Below are 20,863 nucleotides of genomic sequence, written 5' to 3'. Positions count from 1 at the left end.
AGATGGTGCCAAAAAGCAACAAAAGATAAGTAAAAGGCATACTGACTAAAAGGAAGAAATAAGACTGCCCTCATTCATAGATGACATGATTGTCTACATAGAAAATACCAAAGAAATCTATTAAAAAAAAAATCAACTGTATATTCTATATATTAGCAGTGAACAACTGGAAATGGAAAAATTTTAAGTGCCATTAACACCAGAATCCAAAAATATGAAATATATAGGTATAAATCTAACAAAGTACACAGGAGATTTGGATGTTGAAAATATAAAATTCTCGTGAAAGCCAGGAACAAAATAAGGTTTCAGCCTATTACCACTTCTACTCAATACAGTACTGAACAGAACCCCTAGCCAGGACCATGAAGGAGCCCTGGCAGTGCAGTGGTTAAGCGCTGAGCTGCTAACTGAAAGGTGAGCAGTCTGAATCCAGCAACTGCTCTGCAGGAGAAAGATGAGCAGTCTGTTTCCGTGAAGATTACAGCTTTGGAAACCCTATGGAAACCCCAGGGTTGCTGTGGGTTGGAAATCTACTCAATGACAGGGGGTTTAGTCAGTGCTATAGAATTTGAAAACCTAAATAAAAAGGCACTATTAGAACGAGAAAACAAGCAACCAAATTGTTGTTATTTGCAGGTGATATGAAGATTTATACAGAAAAATAAGTGAGTCACTTGACAATTATTAGAACGAGAGAGCAATATGGCTCAATATAAAGTAAATATACACAGATTAATAGGTATGTGTTCTATACCAACATTAAACAGGAAATACATATTTTTAAAATATCATTTAAAATAGCAATAAATAAGCAAAACAAATGAGATTTATAAGACCTTAGAGTAAATCAGGAAAGCCTGGTGGCATGGTGGTTAAGAGCTACGACTGCTAACCAAAAGGTCAGAAGATCGAATCTACCAGATGCTCCTTGGAAACCCTGTGAGGCAGCTCTATTCTGCCCTATAGGGCCACTATGAGTCAAAATTGACTTGACAGCAATAGGTTTGCTTTCAGTTTGGGTTTAGAGTAAATCAAAGAAATCCACTAAAAGACATAAAAACCTAGCCCTCCCCCCTCCAAAAAAAAAAAAAACACAGAAAGAGATATACAGACACTACATTGATGGACTCTATTTTATAGATGGCAATTTTTCCAAATTAATCTATAAATTTCATACAGGTTGAATTAAACCCAACAAGAATTAGAATAAAAATACAAATACTCTTACGTCTTTGCTCTTAATCAACACGAATGAATGAACTATTTTACGGATAAAAGTGTTCAAAGAAATCTTATAATTCCAGTGTCCAATGTGTTTTTACAAGTATAGCAGAAGGCAGGAAATCATAAAGACATATACCTTAAACATAATAGCAATATTATTAACTTCAAAAATTTATTATGTGCAATTCATTTAATAACTTATTTATAAAATGAGATGATTTTTCACAGAAACCCCCCAGTTTTTAATTATTATAAAACTCTTGATTCAGTGTACTGTTCAACGTAAGAAATCTATACCCAAAGCAGCTTTGATGATTGCTTAATTCACTATTTTTAGCTCTGGATTCACTTCCCCCAGGGCTCCCCCCAGCCCATTTGTGTAAGTTTAAAAAGATGTCTTTCCTTTCCCAAGACCTTTTCCTTCTGTCTATCAGGAGGCTGTCATAATATAATGATTTGTTAGAATAAAACATTTTATTGACACCTGATGGAAAATTACCATCACATACAAGTCTACGATGCCTATGATGTAATGCCATCTCTTCTCCTTCCCCACATTTAGCGCATCTGCTTTTGATATGGCCTGGCTGCTTTCTGTATCCTGATTATATCTACCACCAAATCATCATCACTAATGTCCTTCCTATGGAGTCTTCCTATAAAACATCAGAACCTTTACGGTATCAGAGGTTAGTGCTTGCTTTATTCTCTCTTTAAACAAATTAGATAGAGCTCCTTGATACAGATGATGGATCAGGGCTGTACCATTTGGACTTCATTGTTGCCTTTTCTAAAGCTCCTTTATGACCTCACTGGAAAGAACATGTCTAGAAGGAGAATGGCTTTTTCAGACAGTACGAACTTACGGGGAGAAAAGAGACTGAATAATTGAAGTCAATCCATACAGATTTTTGTGAGTGGTAGTAAAATGAGCAACATATTTTTAACAACTCCAGAATTTGCTAATTTGCCCAGAACAAAAGGTGGCAATTTATGAGTTCCAGCTGAACTGCTGCAGGTGGCTACTTGCTTCTTTTTTTTTCTCTTTCATCAGGGTACGCATGCTCCACTTTTATGTTCTTGTTTTCATAATTTCTTAACAACTTGCTTTTATAAAAGCGTTTCCCAAATGTTCAATCTAATTTTTATAGAAATAACTCTTTTTTCCACTCATTGCACTGGCGTACACATTTAATGAAATTACACAGAGTACCAAGTCATCAGTGCTGTGTGAAAATGAACTCCAAGCTCCACTAGGAGGACCGAGGGCACTCAGGCCCATGACAGTGGCTCCCCAGAATCACTGAATAAAGCCCTGGGATTTCTGTTAGGGCTAGAGTGCACAGGTTAGTCCAGCCACTCTGTTAAGTGGACTTGTTAAGAAGAGCTGCTTCTGTATGTGCTTATCAAGCTGACAGGATTCTTAGGCTAGTTCCCAGTGCTCTGTGGACTCCATGCCACAATCCTCCCAGTACAGAGGTTCAACAACTCCTGCTCTCACACCAAACCAGCCTGTGGCCAGTCTGTACATGGGTCAGGAATAAGAAACAAACCAACCTCCTAGAATAACTTTGGAAGGCTTTAAAAAGCTAAGTAATTTTGCTAACTCTAGTTTTCAGCCTGGAATTACAGATTTCTTCAAGTCAAAGAAACATCCTTGAATGATGGCTCCCTTATAACAAAAAGCAAACAACTGAAAGATAGAAGCCATGGAAAATAGGGTCCTACAATTCTTTGTTCTAATTTCATTTCAGGAGATATCCTCTAACAAAATACAGTAATATATACAGAATGACAACTACTTTTATGCAAATGAAATAATCAACAAGAAGGACCAATACAGTGACTCTGAACTTTGACGTTTGCCAAAACTCAAGAGTTGATGATTTAACTTGTGCATCTGTAATTATTTTTAATGCAATAAAGCAATTTTACCAAAATTCCTTATTTACAAAAGCTTTAAATCTACCATAACCCAAAATCTACCATAGGTTTGGTGTATAGACCCTTCTGAAATCTTGTCCTTCATCGTCAGCAAAGTAAAAGGCTTTCCTGCTCTAAAAACAGAAGGGTGACATTTATTATTTACAGAGAACAAAACCTGCTATTTCTGTGAAGCACCACCTCCACCTTGTGGGCCTTCATGGAACTGCAGATAAAACACTAAAACCACATTAATCCCACACTCGTTGCTGTAGAGTTGATTCTGGCTCATAGGATCTTATAGGACAGGGTAGAACTGCCACTTAGGGTTTGCAAGGCAGCACAGTGCTTAAGGGCTCAGCTGCTTAAAAGCTCAGCAGTTCGAATCCACCAGCTACTCCTTGGAAACCCTATGGGGCAATTCTACTCCGTCCTATAGGGTCCCTATGAGTAGGAATCAATTTGATGGCAAGGTTTGGGTGGTTTTTTTGGGGGGAGGGGGGTTAAGCTTTTTCTCCTGCAGAGTGGCTGATGGGTTTGAACCACTGACCTTGCCGTTAGCAGCCAAGCATTTAACCACTGCGCCACCAAGGCTCCAAAATCACATAGAGTTCTTTAAATCCCAGGCACAAATTGGATCTCTTGGTGTTTTTGAATTCCTGACAGATACTAATCTTAGGGATTCAGGAACAAGGAATTAGCATGCTTGGGAATTCTCTGGAATCTCTGGGAATTCTTAGGAATTCCCCAAAACTCAAGTTATAGTTGTATTTTAAATACTTCCAACATTTTTCAAACTGTTTATTCCTTATATGAATATCTTTTAAAAAACAGTTTAACTAGTAGTATTTAAAACAAGTGTAGCCTAGAGTGAATATTCAAATTCCGGAAAACACCTAAGAATGTTACTGGGTAGTATTCAAATAAAGTAACAGAATTCTTAGCAAGGTTTACAGCACTGCATAGAATCACAGGTCAAAAATACTAATTTAAGTATTTATTTCCTTCCTAAATTTGTTATTTCTTAGAATACCACTCACAGAATTTGTATAAAACCCATTGCTGTCGAGTTGATTCCGACTCACAGCAACCCTACAGGATGGAGTGAGAACTGTCCCATAGTGTTTCCAAGGAGCAGCTGGTGGATTGGAAATGCTGACCCTCCTGGTCAGCAACAGAGCTCTTAACCACTGTGCCACCAGGGCTCCTGTATACATACACTATGTATAAATTCATTAATATTTACTTAGGAGTAGACATGGCAATGAACACACACTTATAAAATGGCAGCAGCTATAACTAGGCTGATTTGATTGTCAACATAACTTTTGAATCCAGTTATCAGAATTTCCAGTTTTTATTTCCAACTTGACATAAATGGATTCCTTCAAATCAGTAATGTTTCTATGTTAATTGTTCAGAAAAATTCTTGTAGGTGAAGTACAATAATTTATTCCATCTTCTTGACTAATTTTTCCCAGAGCTTGGGAAAACATACATTTCTCAAAAAGACGCTGGGAAGGAACTGTTGCATGGAAACACTATTTGGTCTTTTATCAGCTACGGAGATCTGGAAGTTCCCTAGCTTTGTGAATGTACTGAGAAAGACAGACTGGTCTCTTGACCCTGAGCATAATTAATTTGCCTATTGAGTCAGTAAGTCCTATACAACCCATTTCCTTCAATGTGTAAGAGAGAGTAAACATATAACAAAAGGTCAAATAATTTTTCTTTCCAAGGATGCTGTCAAGCAACAGGCCACAAAGCTATCTGCTGTGCCCTTCTCTTTTACTGTAATGTCTACCCACTGCATTAAATAATGGTTAAAACAAACTAGTAAATGCTACCACATTTCATCAACTCTAAGAAGTTTGAATACTGGAGCTTTCTTGATCTCACAAGAAGATATCAACAGAAAGTTTCACACAACTGCCTGCCACTGACGGCAAATTGTAAGATATAATTAAACATTAATGTAAAAAAATCTGTATCTTGGAGTAAACTCTGAAATAGGGTATTTCTGTATGAATCACGTCACATTTTTTGAATACCCACTAGATATTCAATACTATCTAAAGCTAACTTCTGAGTTATAACTCCCTTATTCAAGGGTACTCAAATTTAGGTGCTTGGAAAATAGATTAACCACTAATTACCATAAAGATACCTTGTATTCTATCCACTAGCCATTCACCTGCCTTCCTCCTTTCTAAAAGAACCTCGATATTGTTCAGGTATCCTTCCTCTTCCACATGGCCACGTGGAAGCTGTGGGGTGAGGAGGACCAAATGACCAATTTAGGAGTTGGACAGATTCTGACCAATGAGATGTAAAAGGAAGTTAGGAAGCTGCTGGAATGCTTCTGGGAAAAACTTTCCCTATTGATAAATAAAGATACAGGATGAAACAATCCTAATCCTCCCTCCCTCCTAGAATGTTTTTATAACTCCAAATGAAATTTGGAACTACAGCAACCACCTTGCCAACTTGAGGGGAGTTAGGCCAATTAACTAAGAATGGCAGAACAAGAGATGTAAAAAAACCTGAGTTCTTGATGACACTGTTTGGCTAACTTTCCAACCCCGAAAATGCCTAACCACAATGAGGTGAGATTTCTTGTTATGCAAGAAAGCAAATTTTCCATATTGTTTAACCCAGTTGACTGAGTTTTTATAACTTATGTTATAAGCACCTTCACCAATACCCCAAAAAGGACTGAACGTGGTGGGTTGTGAAGTTTGCATTCCTCTGAGACAGGCTGCCGGCAAGAATGTTTACAGCAGGAATGCCTGGCCTTTCCCTGAGCGGGTGTTGTGAATACCCCTGGCCTGAACAAAAGGGGCCTGTGCTACTTCAGCAGGAATGCAATCAGAGCACAGTCTCCAGTTTTAGACGGAACAAAAAAGGAACTGGCCTACTAATAGGAGTTCTGCAAGTTATCAATTGGAGAAAAAAAGGCCAAGCTTTTTGGAACTGGGCCATTAAATGGAAGATTAATGCAAGGTTGTTCCATACAGTCTCAGAAAGGAAAAGGCCTGCTGATGACCAACATGTCTAAAACAAAAGTTCCATTTTATTGATGCTTGAGAGCAATGAAAGAGACCACTTTAGTAGTCCCAAATTCTCAGCTAGTGACAACATAAAGGATGCCTTATTTTAAAGTTCCTTCAGACAACCCTTCCCTCTAAAGAGAGAAACTCACTGTGATTTGACACAGAAAAATTTCTCTATGCATTCTGCTCAAATAAAGAGACTTGTTCTTCCCAAATGTGGATACAGGGCAAACCTACTCTATTTTCTATCAAGGCATACAGGTGTGAATCATAAAGCTTTCCTGAGAACTCCCACATGCTCATGGTAGAATAATAGCTACCTCAATGACCAAGGCCTCATCCTCTTAAAAACAAAGCAGAGGAAAAATGCAGAATAGAATTTCTAATTCTCAAGAAATCCAGACTTTCTGGAACCATAAGAGGCTGTATGAACCCCTGAAACTACTGGCCTGAGATAATCTTTAAATCTTAAACGAAAAATATCCCTAAAGTCTTCTTAAAGCTAAACTACTAAAGAATGTCTCCTCTGAGGACTGTACTCTTTAAGACCTATCTATGTAGGGCCGCTATGAGTCGGAATCGACTCGACAGCACTGGGTTGGGTTTGTTTTTGTTTTATATATATAGGATCAAACTACTAACAGCAAAACAGCAACTTGATAGATAGAAACCTTAGGGAACAGTGAGTTTATGTTAATGGGAAAGGAACAACTCAGAAAAAGGTGAGATTCGTTGCCCAACTCAAAGAATGTAATCGATGTCACCAAAGTGTACATGCAGAAATGGTTAAATTGGTGTACATCCTGCTGTCTATATTCTCAACAACGAAAAATAATTAGAAAAAAAAAAAAAGCAGATTCCAAGAGGCTTTTGCCTACTGTACTCCCTTCTCTCAGACTCAGTTTAGTCTCTTCATTGCCCTTCCTGAGACTCTGTTTAGATACCAATAGATTTCAAGGATATACTTCTGTGGCCCTGCTGATTTGCATTTTTACAGCAATTTTTCTTATTAATTTATAGGTGCTTTAGCTGATATCTGACAAAGGCCCAAAGTCCATTAATTGGGGGAAAAGACAGCCTGTTTAACAAATAGTGCTGGTATAACTAGATATCCATCTGCAAAAAAATGAAACAAGACCCATACCTTACACCATGCACAAACACTAACTTGAAATGGATCAAAGACCTAAATATAAAATCTAAAGTAATAAAGATTACAGAAGAAAAAACAGGGGCAACGCTAGGAGCCCTAATACATAGCATAAACAGAATACAAAACATTATTAACAATGCACGAACTCCAAAAGAGAAACTAGATAAATGGGAGCTCCTAAAAATCAAACACTCATCAAAGGATTTCACCAAAAGAGTAAAAAGACAACCTACAGACTGGGAAAAAATTACTGGCTACAACACATCCGATCAGCATGTAATCTCTAAAATCTAAAAGATACTGCAAAAAAACTCAACAACAAAAAGACAAATAACCCGATTACTGGGCAAAGGATATGAACAGACACTTCACCAAAGAAGACATTCAGACGGCTAACAGATACATGAGGAAATGCTCACAACCATTAGTCATTAGAGAAACGCAAATCAAAACTACAATGAGATACCATCTCACCCCAACAAGGACAGCATTAATCCAAAAAATACAAAATAATAAATGTTGGAGAGGTTGTGAAGAGGCTGGAACACTTACACACTGCTGGTGGGAATGTCAAATGGTACAACCACTCTGGCGGTTGATTTGGTACTTCCTTAAAAAGCTAGAAATAGAACTACCATATGATCCATCAATCCAGCTCCTTGGAATATATCCTAGAGAAATAAGAGCCCTCACACAAACAGGTACATGCACACTCATGTTCACTGCAGCACTGTCCAAAATAGGAAAAAGATGGTAACAATCTAGGCACCCATTAAAAGATGAATGGATAAATGAATTACAGCATAGTCACACAATGGAATACTACGCAATGATGAAGAACAACGACGAATCAGTGAAACATCTCAAAACATGGATAAATCTGAAAGACGTTATGCCGAGTGAAATTAGTCAGCCGCAAAAGGACAAATATTGTATGAGACCACTACTATAAGAACTCAAGAAAAGGTTTAAACACAGAAGAAAACATTCTTTGGTTACGACAGAGGGGATGGGTAGGGATAAGAAAACCCTTAATAGACAATAGATAAGTGGCAACTTTGGTGAAGGGTAAGACAGTACACAATACTGGGGAAGCCAGAACAGCCTGTACAAGGCAAGGTCATGGTAGCTCCATAGACACGTCCAAACTCCCTGAAGAACTGAACTGCTGGGCTGAGGGCTGTGGGGACCATGATCTCAGGGAATATCTAGCTCAATTCCCATAACACAGTTTATAAAGAATACGTTCCACTTATACACTGCTGGTGGGAATATAAAATGGTACAACCACTTTGGAAATCGATCTGGTGTTTCCTTAAAAAGCTAGAAATAGAACTACCATATGACCCAGAAATCCCACTCCTTGGAATATATCCTAGAGAAATGAGAGCCTTTACACGAACAGATATATGCACACCCATGTTGATTGCAGCTCTGTTTACAATAGCAAAAAGCTGGAAGCAACCAAGGTGTCCATCAATGCACGAATGGATAAATTATGGTATATTCACACAATGGAATACTACGCATCGATAAACAACAATGATGGATCTGTGAAACATTTCATAACATGGAGGAACCTTGAAGGCATTATGCTGAGTCAAATTAGTCAGATGCAAAAGGACAAATATTCTGTAAGACCACTATTATAAGATCTTGAGAAATACTTTAAACTGAGAAGAACACATTCTTTTGTGGTTGGGGGAGGGGGGAGAGGGTTATTTACTGATTAGATAGTAGATAAGAACTACTTCAGGTGAATGGAAGGACAACACTCAATACAGGGGAGGTCAACACAACTGGACTGGACCAAAAGCAAAGAAGTTTCCTGAATAAACTGAATGCTTAGAAGGTCAGCAGAGCAAGGGCGGGGGTTTGAGGCCTATGGCTTCAGGGGACATCTAAGTCAACTCGTAAAGTAAATTCTATTAAGAAAACATTCTGCATCCCACTTCGAAGTGTGGCATCTGGGGTCTTAAACGCTAACAAGCAGCCATCTAAAATGCATCAATTGGTCTCAACCTACCTGGATTAAAGGAGAATGAAGAACACCAAGGTCACAAGGTAATTATGAGCCCAAGAGACAGAAAGGGCCACATGAACTAGAGACTACACTATCCTGAGACCACAAGAACTAGATGGTGCCTGGCCACAACCAATGACTGCCCTAACAGGGAACACAACAGAGAACCCCTGAGGGAGCAGGAGAACAGTGGGATGCAGACCCCAAATTCTCATAAAAAAACCAGACTTAACGGTCTGACTAAGACTAGAAGAATCCCGGCAGTCATGGTCCCCAAACCTTCTGTTGGCCCAGGACAGGAACCATTCCCGAAGCCAACTTGTCAGACATGGACTGGACTGGACAACGGGTTGGAGAGAGATGCTGATGAGGAGTGAGCTACTTGCATCAGGTGGACACTTGAGATTATGTTGGCATCTCCTGTTTGGAGGGGCATTGGGAGGGTAGAGGGGGTTAGAAACTGGCAAAACAGTCATGAGACACTGGAAGGAGGGAGTGGGCTGACTCATTAGGGGGAGAGTAAGTGGGAGTATGTAGTAAGGTGTATATAAGTTTATATGAGAGACAAACTTGATTTGTAAACTTTCACTTAAAGCACAATAAAAATTATTAAAAAAAAATGTTCTACATTCTACTTTAGTGAGTAGCATCCGGGGTCTTAAAAGCCTATGAGCGGCCATCTAGGATACTCTACTGCTCTTGCCCCTTTGGGAGCAAGGAAGAATGAAGAAAACTAAAGAAACAAGGGAAAGATTGGTCCAAACGACTAATGGACCACATCTACCATGGCCTCCATCAGACTGAGTTCAGTACAACTAGATGGTGCCTGGCTACCACCACTGACTGCTCTTATAGGGATCACAATAGAGGGTCCCGGACAGAGCTGGAGAAAAAAGTAGAACAAAATTCGAACTCAAAACAAAAGACCAAACTTGCTGGCCTGACAGAGACTGGAGAAACCCTGAAAGGGGCCCCCGGACACCCTTTCAGCTAAATAATGAGGTCACTCCTGAAGTTCACCCTTCAGCCAAAGACTGAACAGGCCCATGGAACAAAACAAGACTAAAGGGGTGCACCAGCGCTGGGGCAGGGACTGGAAGGCAGGAGGGAACAGGGAAGCTGGGAATAAGGGAACCTAGGGTTGAGACAGGAAAGTGTTGACATGTCATGGGGTTGTTAACCAATGTCACAGAACGATGTGTGTACTATTTGATGAAAAACTAGTTTGTTCTGTAAACCTTCATCAAAAGTACAATAAAAAAATATATAAATAAAGGAAGAAAGAAAACATTCTTTGATGGTTATGAGGGTGGGGAGAGAAGCGAGAGAGGTATTCACTAACTAGCCAGTACATAAGAATTATCTCAGGTGAAGGGAAGGATAACACACGATACAGGGGAAGTCAGCACAACTGGACTAAACCTAAAGATAGTAAGTTTCCTGAATACAACCAAACACTGCGAGGAACAGAATAGCAGGGGCAGGGGTCTGGAGGCCATGGTTTCAGGGGACATCTAGGTCATATGGCATAACAAACTTTATTAAGAAAATGTTCTGCATCCCATTTCAGCGAGTGGTGTCTGGGGTCTTAAAAGCTAAGAAGCAGCCATCTAAGAAACATCAATTGGTCCTAACCTACCTGGAGCGAAGGAGAATGAAGAACACCAAAGACACGAGGAAAATATTAGCCCAAGAGACAGAAAGGGCCACATAAACCAGAGACTCCATTAGCCTGAGACCAGAAGAACTAGATGGTCCCCAGCTACCACCAAGGACTGTCCAGAGAGGGAACACAAAAGAGTCCCTGATGAAACAGGAGAAAAGTGGGGTGCAGAACTCAAATTCTAGTAAAAACACCAGACTTAATGGTCTGACTGAGACTGGAGAGACTCTGGAAGACACGGCCCCTGGAGTCTCTGTTAGCCCAGAACTGAAACCATTCCCAAAGCCAACTCTTCAGACAAAGATTAAATTGGACTATAAGACATAAAATGATATTCGTGAAGAGAGTGCTTCTTAGCTCAAGTAGGTACATAAGACTAAATGGGAAGCTCCTGTCCAGAGGCGAGATGAGAAGGCAGAAAGGGACAGGAGCTGGTTCAATGGACACAGGAAATCCAGGGTGGAAAGGAGGAGTGTGCTGCCACATTATAGGGAGAGCAACTAGGGTCACGTAACGTGTGTATAAATTTTTGTATGAGAAGCTAACTTGAACTATAAACTTTCACTTAAGGCATGAGAAGGAAAAAAAAATTATAGGTACTTTATATCACAGCAACAGAGCCCCAGTGGCTCAGTGGTTAAGAGCTTAGCTGCTAAGCAAAAGGTCACCCAGCAGTTTGAATCCACCAGGTGCTCCTTGGAAACCCTATGGGGCAGTTCTACTCCGTCCTGTGGGGTCCCTATGAGTCTGAATCGACTCGACAGCAACGGGTTTGGTTTTTTGGATTTATATCCCAACACTCCTTATATTACAGATGAAATGTGTGCTGAGTTCTTAACAATAGATTCTTAGGTCTGACACCAAAAGCACAAACAGTAAAAGACAAAATAGATAAACTGGACTTCATCAAAATTAAAAACTTTTGTGTACCAAAGGACTTTATCAACAAAGTAAAAAGATAATCTACAGACTGGGAGAAAATTCAGTGGAACTATATATCTGATAAGGGTTGGTACAGAGGTAGACTCAACCCTGAACTAGATGATAGGTTTGTCACCAGCATAAAAAGCAGTATCAGGGAAATCAGAAGCATTTCAAAAATTCTGCCTGAAAAAAATAAGCCTGCAATTCCAGCACATGCTGTAAACATTTATAAATTATAAACAATTTAGAAGCAATATGTATAAACACATAAAAGGTAGCTAATCCCCACAGGTCCCTTCTATGAAGACCATCAACCATAACATTTCCTTCTTAATGTTTTTAACAATCTAACACTACACTTTGAAAATTCTTTCCACTTAATATTTTCTACTAAAATAATGCTGCCCACTACAGGAGCACCAACTAAGAGAGAAGCACAAAACAGTGAGTGTTCCTTAACTGAAAAATCTGAAAATGACACCACCCACACCCTTAACATAGGGCAGCCAGTGGTAGGTGCTGGCACCTGTGTGTATGCTTTAGCTACAATTTCATCCAACATTGAAATTCAAATGAGTGCAGAGGTGAAAGGTGGCAGAGCTGCACTGAGAAATGAAAAACACAATTCAACATCAAGTATCAGTAAGAAAGGTGACAGTTTTCGGCCAACATATAAAGGACACAGCAAGAAGAGCAGTTTACACAGCACTACTTCATGCACCTTTTGTTACCCGAAACTACAAAATGTCTTCTGTGCTTTTAGATAAAGAACAATGAACTTAGAAGAACATGTAGAAGAAATACTCTAAAGTGTAATTAAGGGTTAACTGGTAAACGTGAGGTCAGTCACCCTAAGGGATTTGAAAACAGCTGAAGCTTGGGATGCTTCTGTAAGAAGAGGAAAAGAATCCACAGACGCTAACCAAGACTGACCTTAAAAAACAAAGTACAGATATGCATCGCTCAACATCCGTTCAGGCAGCATCCAGCCACATATACACCTGTGGCTGGGGCACCCAGGTGTCTGAATGCCAGGACACAAGACCCACATCTTGTGGAGCCCCACTTCTGCCTGGTTGCTGTGCATGGTCTGGACTCCACCTAGTCTGTGGCAATGGAGGCCCAGGCCCAAACTCCCAACCCCAGTCACCCTTGGCTCCCCCCTCTCAATGCGTCCAGTACCCACATTTTGTCTGATGTGGTCCCATAGGACACTGATGGAAAGGCATGAGCTCCGGACTTCCCAGCCGTGGCTCAGGTACCCTCTGTCCTCTTGACCCACATAGTTCCCTCCCTGGGCAGGTTCTCATAGGGCAAGCTGACTTTCCCTGCAGATGGCTTAGCAGAGAAGGTGGCAACAGCCAGGCATTACACAGTTAGCTTAATACATTTACTGAATGAACAAGTGAATTTATCTGCAGATTTTCCCCCTACAAATACCTCTTCCAGTAAGACAGGTCCTTTTATGTGGTGAATTATCTATTCTGCCTTCCTCTGTGCTTAATTTTCTAGTAAATCAAATCCAATGGTAGAAAGAATCCCGTGTTTAGATCAAGTATGTCTGATAATAAATAATGTCTCAAATACGTTTTTATTAACTCATCCACTCCCTACTACCTCATCCAAAAAAAGGTCAGCATCCCCCAACCACCCCGACGTAATTATGACTTCATCATTCCTTACCTTCTTCAGGGGCAGCTGAAGCACCTTCAGGCAGTACAGGCTGTAACTCCCCAGTTTCCAAATTATTTTCCAAATCAGTCATTTGTATTCCTTCCAGACGACCTCCTTTAGCATTAGCCCTGGAAGAGGTGAAAACAACTTGGTATTTTTATATCACTTGCCAGTGATACAACAATCTGTATTTTCTTCGTGTCCCAAAACTGAGCACCAAGCTAAGTAGCACATATAGAACTGGTGGTTAATACTAACTTTCCATTTTTTACTTCTAAAAAATTCACTAGAAAACTCAAAATAAAAAATTATGAAATGGTGGATTGTATCAATGTCCATATCCTGGTTGTGAGTTCAAACTATCTCCCTAACAAATAAAATACAGAAGCTAGTTGCAGCTTCCACTTGAAAGAACATGTATAATCAGGCTAGGTAACGGGGGCAATTATAGCACATTTTTATAGCTTAAACTTGCGTGAAAACACGAAACTAAACCACCACCTGTCCATTTAGATTTGGTAATTATCCAGACCTTTAAACTGTGTAAGATGAAATGAACCTCAGGGATGTTAAACTTTCTCTAACTTTAATCAAAAGTTCTTTTCAAAGGTAGAACGATTGTTTAAATTTAGAAATATATTTCAATCAGCAAACGGATACTAACGCCTCCCCGAGCACGTTCATAGACAACACATTCTACCATCACTCTTTCTTTTGAACAGATGGAGTTTAACTGACACGGGTGGGATTTGATTTTAGGTTTCCTGGGAGAGAGATAAAGGTGTTAACTGCCACATACAACCTTCTAAGAAATTCCAGCTATGGGTTTTGAGGACACTTTCATAAGAGGAGAGATAAAAGTAGAAGACCTTTGTCCTATTCAAAAAAAAATGTAAAGCCTGTCAGACGTAATAGAGCCCAGCATAAATGTCTTTACAAGTGTGGAATAGATGAGGGGGAAGAAGCAACCCCCTACCCCAAAACTATCTCAGAAGGTAGAGTTTACACAAGGTTACATACCACGGCTATCCTAACGTCAGTGAAAATGGGCTCCAACATACTATGTAAACTGAACATTTGGTGCTAACTCATTCCGTTAAAAAAAAAAAAAAGGTCTCTGATGCTTTAAAAGTTAACATTTCATAAAACAAGTACTCTGTCCATTAGAAAAAGGGGAAATCAATTTTGTTCATTTTGATGTAGACTAAAGAGCCAAATATAGTTATTACCCCAAGATGACCATTTTCCTCCTTTTCTCAACAGTAGGTAAGCCATTGAAAACTGCAACCACAACGGCATCTGAATCCAAAGCTTTACACTGCCGGTCTTCGGTTTTGGGCAGAATATCACCGATATTGCCATGTGTCAAGGCCCGGGGAGAACTGTGCCTGCTCCCAGACTGTGAGCTTCCTGGGGAGCCTTCGGAAAAAGAAAGGATATTCAGAAAGGAGGCAAATAAACATGAATGTTTTCTCTCAAGTTTTGACTTCAGAAAAACAGGTTTCACTATACATACATTTTTAAACTGCAGAAAAACTTCAAAAACAATACATGTTTCTGGACTTTCTGACGTAAAAGATTTACAATTAAGGGTCCCGAATATACAGTCTAATGACTGAATTTTCTCACTGAGGGATCTGCTCTGCTGTGGATCAAGGAACTTTCAAACTGAATTTCAGCATTTTTGTTGCCTTTCAGGGTCTAAAGCTACAAAATAATATCAATTTCCAAACAGACATCCAACGACCATAATTACATTCCAAACTTCCTAAATTTACCTTCAGACAAAGTTTGACAGTCTCCCTTTGAACGACTATTTTCCCCAGAGTCCACTGCTCTTCGAAGTGATAAGCTACCTGCTACACTGGACCGAGCTGGCTTGGGTGAATTACTCTTCTTATTTGCAGCTGCAAAGACATTTAAAAGCATTTCTGAATATAATCAAATAGCATGAAATTCACTACCTAGGTAGTCAGACGTTTACTTTTATCATGCATGGAAGGTGTTCTGTCTACTGTGTTCAAAAATAAATAGGACACTTTGTGGTCCCAATTGGTTTATTTGTGTTTTATGCCAAAAAGCATTTCTATTTTGTTGCTTGTGGAGAAGAGTCTTAACATAAAAAACTAGAAGATTCCATAAGAAAAATCGTACCAGACATGTTTTCCAACCTCAATGCAATTAAACTAAGTATTAACAACAAAACTATAACCCCCAAAACACTTGGAAAATATAAAATATTACTGGATTAAGAACAAAAACAATGCTGAATTAGAAACAAGTAAGAAATAACAATATTTCAATCGAAAGGTTTATGGTCAAAGCAGTACTTAGAGGAAAATACATAGACTTAAAAAATAAATGTATGGGGGAAAAAAAGACCCAATATGTATAAACTAAAGATAGAATAAGAATAAAAAAAAAAGAGAGAGATTTAGAACTAAACAACACGCTCAGCAAGGTTGAGGTTACAATATCAATACACAATCATCAACTATCTTTTTATACACCAACAAGAAACAATCCAAGAATGAAACTATAAGACAATTTCATTTACAGTATCATCAAAAAGAATAAAATACTTAAGAGTAAGTGTAAAAAAAGAAGTACAAGACTTTACACTGATAATTACCAAATACTACGGAAAGAAAATATAGGCCTAAATAAATGGAAAGACATCCTGTGTTTATTTACTAGAAAACTTAATACTGTCAAGGTGGTAAACCAAAAAACCAAACCCACTGCCACAGAATCAATTCTGATTCATAGTGACCCTATAGGACAGAGGAGAACTGCCCCATATGATTTCCAAGGAAGCAGACTACCTCAACTTTCTCCCGCAGAGCCGCCGGTGGGTTCGAACCATCAACCTTCTGATTAGCAGCTGTAACACTTAACCACTGTGCCACCAGGGCTGCTTTTAAGACGGTAATACTCTCAGAAATGCATCTATAAATTCGACAAAATTTCTATTAAAATTTCAGCTGTCATTTCTTGCAGACGTTGACGAGCTGATCATAACACTCACATGAATAAGCTAGAGAATCAGAACAGCAAAAACAATCTTGAAAAAGAAAGACAAGTTAGAGGACTCACATGTCTGATTTCTAAATTTACTACAAAGCTATAATAATTAAGACTGGTAGTACTGGCATAGGGACAAACATATAAATCAATGGAAGAGAACTGACAGTCCAGAAATAAAGCTATATATATATATATATATATATATGGCCAATTGATATTTTCAACAAAAGCACAAAGCCTATTCAATGGGGAATGAAGAGTCTTTTAAAAAATGGTACTAGGACAGCTGGATAGTCACATTTTGCAAAATAAAGTTAGACGCTGACATGACACCTGACAGCAAGTACAAAATTAACTCAAAATGGATCAAAGGTTTACTATAGAGTCAAAACTATAAGGTGCTTAGAAGAAAAAAAAGAAAACACAGGTGTAAATCTTTGTGATCATGAATTAGGCAACATTTCTTAAAGACACCTAAAGCACAAGCAACCTAAATAAACAAATAAATTGGACTTCACAAACATTTAAAACCTTTGTACATGAAAGGACACTGTAAAAATGGAGTGGGGGCAGTGTCTGACTTCCTTCAACTCCATAAGGGGGAAGGAGAACCAAGATCAACAGCGCAAGGCTGACTCATATGAGGTGGAGGGCCAAACAAGCCTCCTCTCTTCCTCTCTTCGCCATCTTTACTAATTCTGACACCAACTATCCCTCACACGGCACTCTCTGCTTCTCTGCTGGGTTCGATAACTCATGGCAGTGGCCACACGGAACGCACAGCCCATACTCATCATTATGGGGTTTATTAGGGAAGAAACAGTTACAATTAAGGCTCAGGAATACTCAGAGATACAGTTCTTCCATCAGGACAGCCCCTTCCAAGCAGTGCTTGCAGGTATGCCTCTCCCTGGCCGTATGCCTCTCCCCAAAGGCACTCAGCTGGGAAGCCCACCGCACCATCTCCTGCTCTCCTGGGTCTCTTCTGCCACTGGTTCTGTCTTTAGGGTTACAGCTTGCTCTCTCTCTCTGTCTCCTACCTTCTGGAGCTTCTCAGAGCAGGGATCCAGGGCCCAAATGACTCCTTCTCTACTCCTGGCTATTCATTCTTGGTGGTAGAATCCTCTTTGCTCTGGAACTGGCTCTCTTTTAAGACAAAACTGACCAATCCCCTTGCCAGGCCACAATTACCTTATCACATACCTCACCCAATCACCTGAGTAGGAGTTACAAGACCATGGCTAGAAAGGCCACACACAAAAGTAATTAATGGCACCAAAGACACTAACAAGAAAGTGAAGACAATCCACAAAATGGGAGAAAATATTTGCAAATCATGGTATTCATAACATATAAAGATCTCTTTCAATTCAATAGTAAAAAGACAAATAATCACATTTAAAAAGGCAAAGGATCTGAATAGGCATTTCTTCAAAGAAGATATACACAAGGCCAGTAAGTACATGAAAAGATACTCAGTATCATTAGCCATCAAAGAAACTCCAATTCTTTAATACTAAAAAGATGTCAATTTCCCAAATTAGTCTTTAAATACAATGCACTTCCACTCAAAATGTATTCCTGGAAGAGTAAATGTGCAAGAATCATCTTAAACATTTTGAAAAAAATAACAAAAATGAGGACAAACCTATTGTACCCAACGAATACTAGGTTGAACAGTATCAAAATGCCGTTTCTACAGGTCAAAAAACTGTTGCAAACTGGCAATTTCACATGGATCAACCTTTATGAACAAGTTCAAGAAGAGATGCATATTAAATGTGGGAATTTAGTCTGCAATAAAAGATGCATTTCATATTGCTGGAAAGAATGAAATGTTCAAAAAACAAGTTTCACAGACCTTACATCATACACCATCATGTAAAATAAATTATATATGGATTAATGACCTAAATGTAAAAAATATAAAAAACAAAAGTATCAGAAGAAAATAAAGGTTTTTCCTTTTTTTATTGTGTTTTAAGCGAAAGTTTACAGTTCAAGCTAGTTTCTTATACAAAAATTCACACACACATTGTTATGTGACTCTAGTTGCTCTCCCTATGTGACAGCACACTCCTCCTTTCTACCACAGATTTCCCGTGTCCATTCAACCAGCTCCTGTCCCCTTCTGCCTTCTCATCTCACCTCCGGACAGGAGCTGCCCATTTAGTCTCACGTATCTTGAGCGAAGAAGCACATTCCTAATGAGTATCATTTTATGTCTTATAGTCCAGTCTAATCTTTGTCTGAAGAATTGGCTTTGGGAATGGTTTTGGTTTCGGGCTAACAGAGACTCCAGGGGCCATGTCTTCTGGGTCCCTCCAGTCTCAGTCAGACCACTAAGTCTGGTCTTTTTACTAGAATTTGAGTTTTGCATCCCACTTTTCTCCTGCTCCATCAGGGACTCTCCGCTGTGAGCCCTGCCATCGCGGTCATTAGCGGTAGCCAGGCACCATCTAGTTCCTCTGGTCTCAGGCTGATAAGAGTCTCTGGTTTATGTGGCCCTGTCTCTTGGGCTAATATTTTCCTTGTGTCTTTGGTGTTCTACGTTTTCCTTTGCTCCAGGTGGGTTGGGATCAACTGATGCATCTTTGATAGCCACTTGCTAGCTTTTAAGACTACTCACCAAAGTGGGATGCAGAACATTTTCGTAATAAACTTTATTATGCAAATTGACCTAGATGTCCCTTGAAACCATGGTCCCCAGACCCCACCCCTGCTACTCTGTCCCTCAAAGTATTTGGTTGTATTCAGGAAACTTCTTAGCTTGTGGATTAGTCCAGTTGTGCTGACTTCCCCTGTATTGTATGCTGTCCTTCCCTTCACCTAAGAAAATTCTTATGTACTGTCTAGTTAGTGAATACCCCTCTCCCTTCCCTCCCTACCCTCATAACCATCAATGAATGTTTTCTTCTGTGTTTAAATCTTTTCTTGAGTTGTTATAATAGTGGTCTCATACAATACCTGTCCTTTTGTGACTAATTTCACTGAGCATAATGCCTTCCAGATTCATCCATGTTATGAGATGTTTCACAGATTCACTGTTGTTCTTTATCACTGCGTAGTACTCCATTGTGTGCATATACCATAATTTGTTTATCCATTCATCTGTTGATGGGCACCTAGGTTGTTTCCATCTTTTTGCTATTGTAAACACTGCTGCCACGAACATGGTTGTGCATATATCTATTCACGCGAGGACTCTTATTTCCACAGGATATACTCCAAGGAGTGGGACTGCTAGATTGTATGGTAGTTCTATTTCTAGCTTTTTAAGCAAGCACCGAATCGATTTCCAACATGGCTGTACCATTTTTCATTCCCACCAGCAGCATATAAGTGTTCTATAGTCTTTCCACAACCTCTCCAACATTTATTATTTTGTTTTTGGATTACTGCTAGCCTTGTTGGGATGAGATGGTATCTCATTATAGTTTTGATTTGCATTAGTCTAATAGCTAATGATCACAAGCATTTACTCAAGTATCTGTTAGCCACCTGAATGTCTTCTTTGGTGAAGTGCCTGTTCATATCAATAAAGGTTATTTTTATAATCTTGGATGGAAAAAGGCCTTCCAAATAACAACATAAGAGACCGAAACCATGAACACTATAAACAGATCTGTTTAAAATAAAAAATTTAAAACTTTGTGTTTAGTTAAAAACAAACAAAATCCCCCCCTCCAAAAAAAATACACAAGTGACAATAGGTGGAAATATATGTAAAATATACAACAAAGGGTTTCCGTAAAAGCCTATCCAAAAAGCAGTACTTCCTTTGGTTTTAACTTGCCATTTTCTAAACCACTAGGTGAGGTTTAGTATATTTTCATGTTTTATTGTCCACCTGTATTTCTTCTTCTGCTACTGGCCTAATTCATAACCTTTATTCATTTTTCTACTTAACTGTCTCCTTTTCTTACTGATTTTATGAGAATTCTACATAATTTGTAATTATTCCCTCTCCTATCAATCTCTGGAAACCCTAGTGGCATAGGGGTTAAGAGCTATGGTTGTTAACCAAAAGGTCGGCAGTTCAAATCCACCAGGCACTCCTCGGAAACTCTATGGGACAGTTCTACTCTGTCCTATAGGGTTGCTATGAGTTGGAATCAACTTGATGACAGTGGGTTTGGTTTTTTTTTTTTCTTTTTTGGTTTTATCCATATCTACCGGATCATTACCATCAGCAT

At 39.1% G+C, this 20,863-nt stretch overlaps 1 protein-coding gene across 3 annotated transcripts in view; it reads right to left on the bottom strand.

Annotated features, from left to right (window-relative positions):
- TRIM37 (tripartite motif containing 37) overlaps positions 1–20,863 on the bottom strand; it is a 137,621-nt gene that overhangs the window by 32,930 nt on the left and 83,828 nt on the right. For all 3 annotated transcript variants that reach the window (XM_049861205.1, XM_049861206.1, XM_049861204.1), the window contains 3 exons: positions 15,419–15,547; positions 14,870–15,059; positions 13,650–13,768 (listed from right to left, as the gene is read on the bottom strand). In XM_049861205.1, coding sequence (XP_049717162.1) covers positions 13,650–13,768; positions 14,870–15,059; positions 15,419–15,547 — 438 coding nt within the window. The remainder of the gene's footprint in view (positions 1–13,649; positions 13,769–14,869; positions 15,060–15,418; positions 15,548–20,863) is intronic.

The sequence above is a fragment of the Elephas maximus genome, chromosome 19 (genome assembly GCF_024166365.1).
Source record: "Elephas maximus indicus isolate mEleMax1 chromosome 19, mEleMax1 primary haplotype, whole genome shotgun sequence".
In the NCBI taxonomy this organism is placed as follows: domain Eukaryota; kingdom Metazoa; phylum Chordata; class Mammalia; order Proboscidea; family Elephantidae; genus Elephas; species Elephas maximus.
The sequence above is the reverse complement of the archived record's forward strand: the minus strand, read 5'-3'. Positions and strand labels throughout refer to the sequence as shown.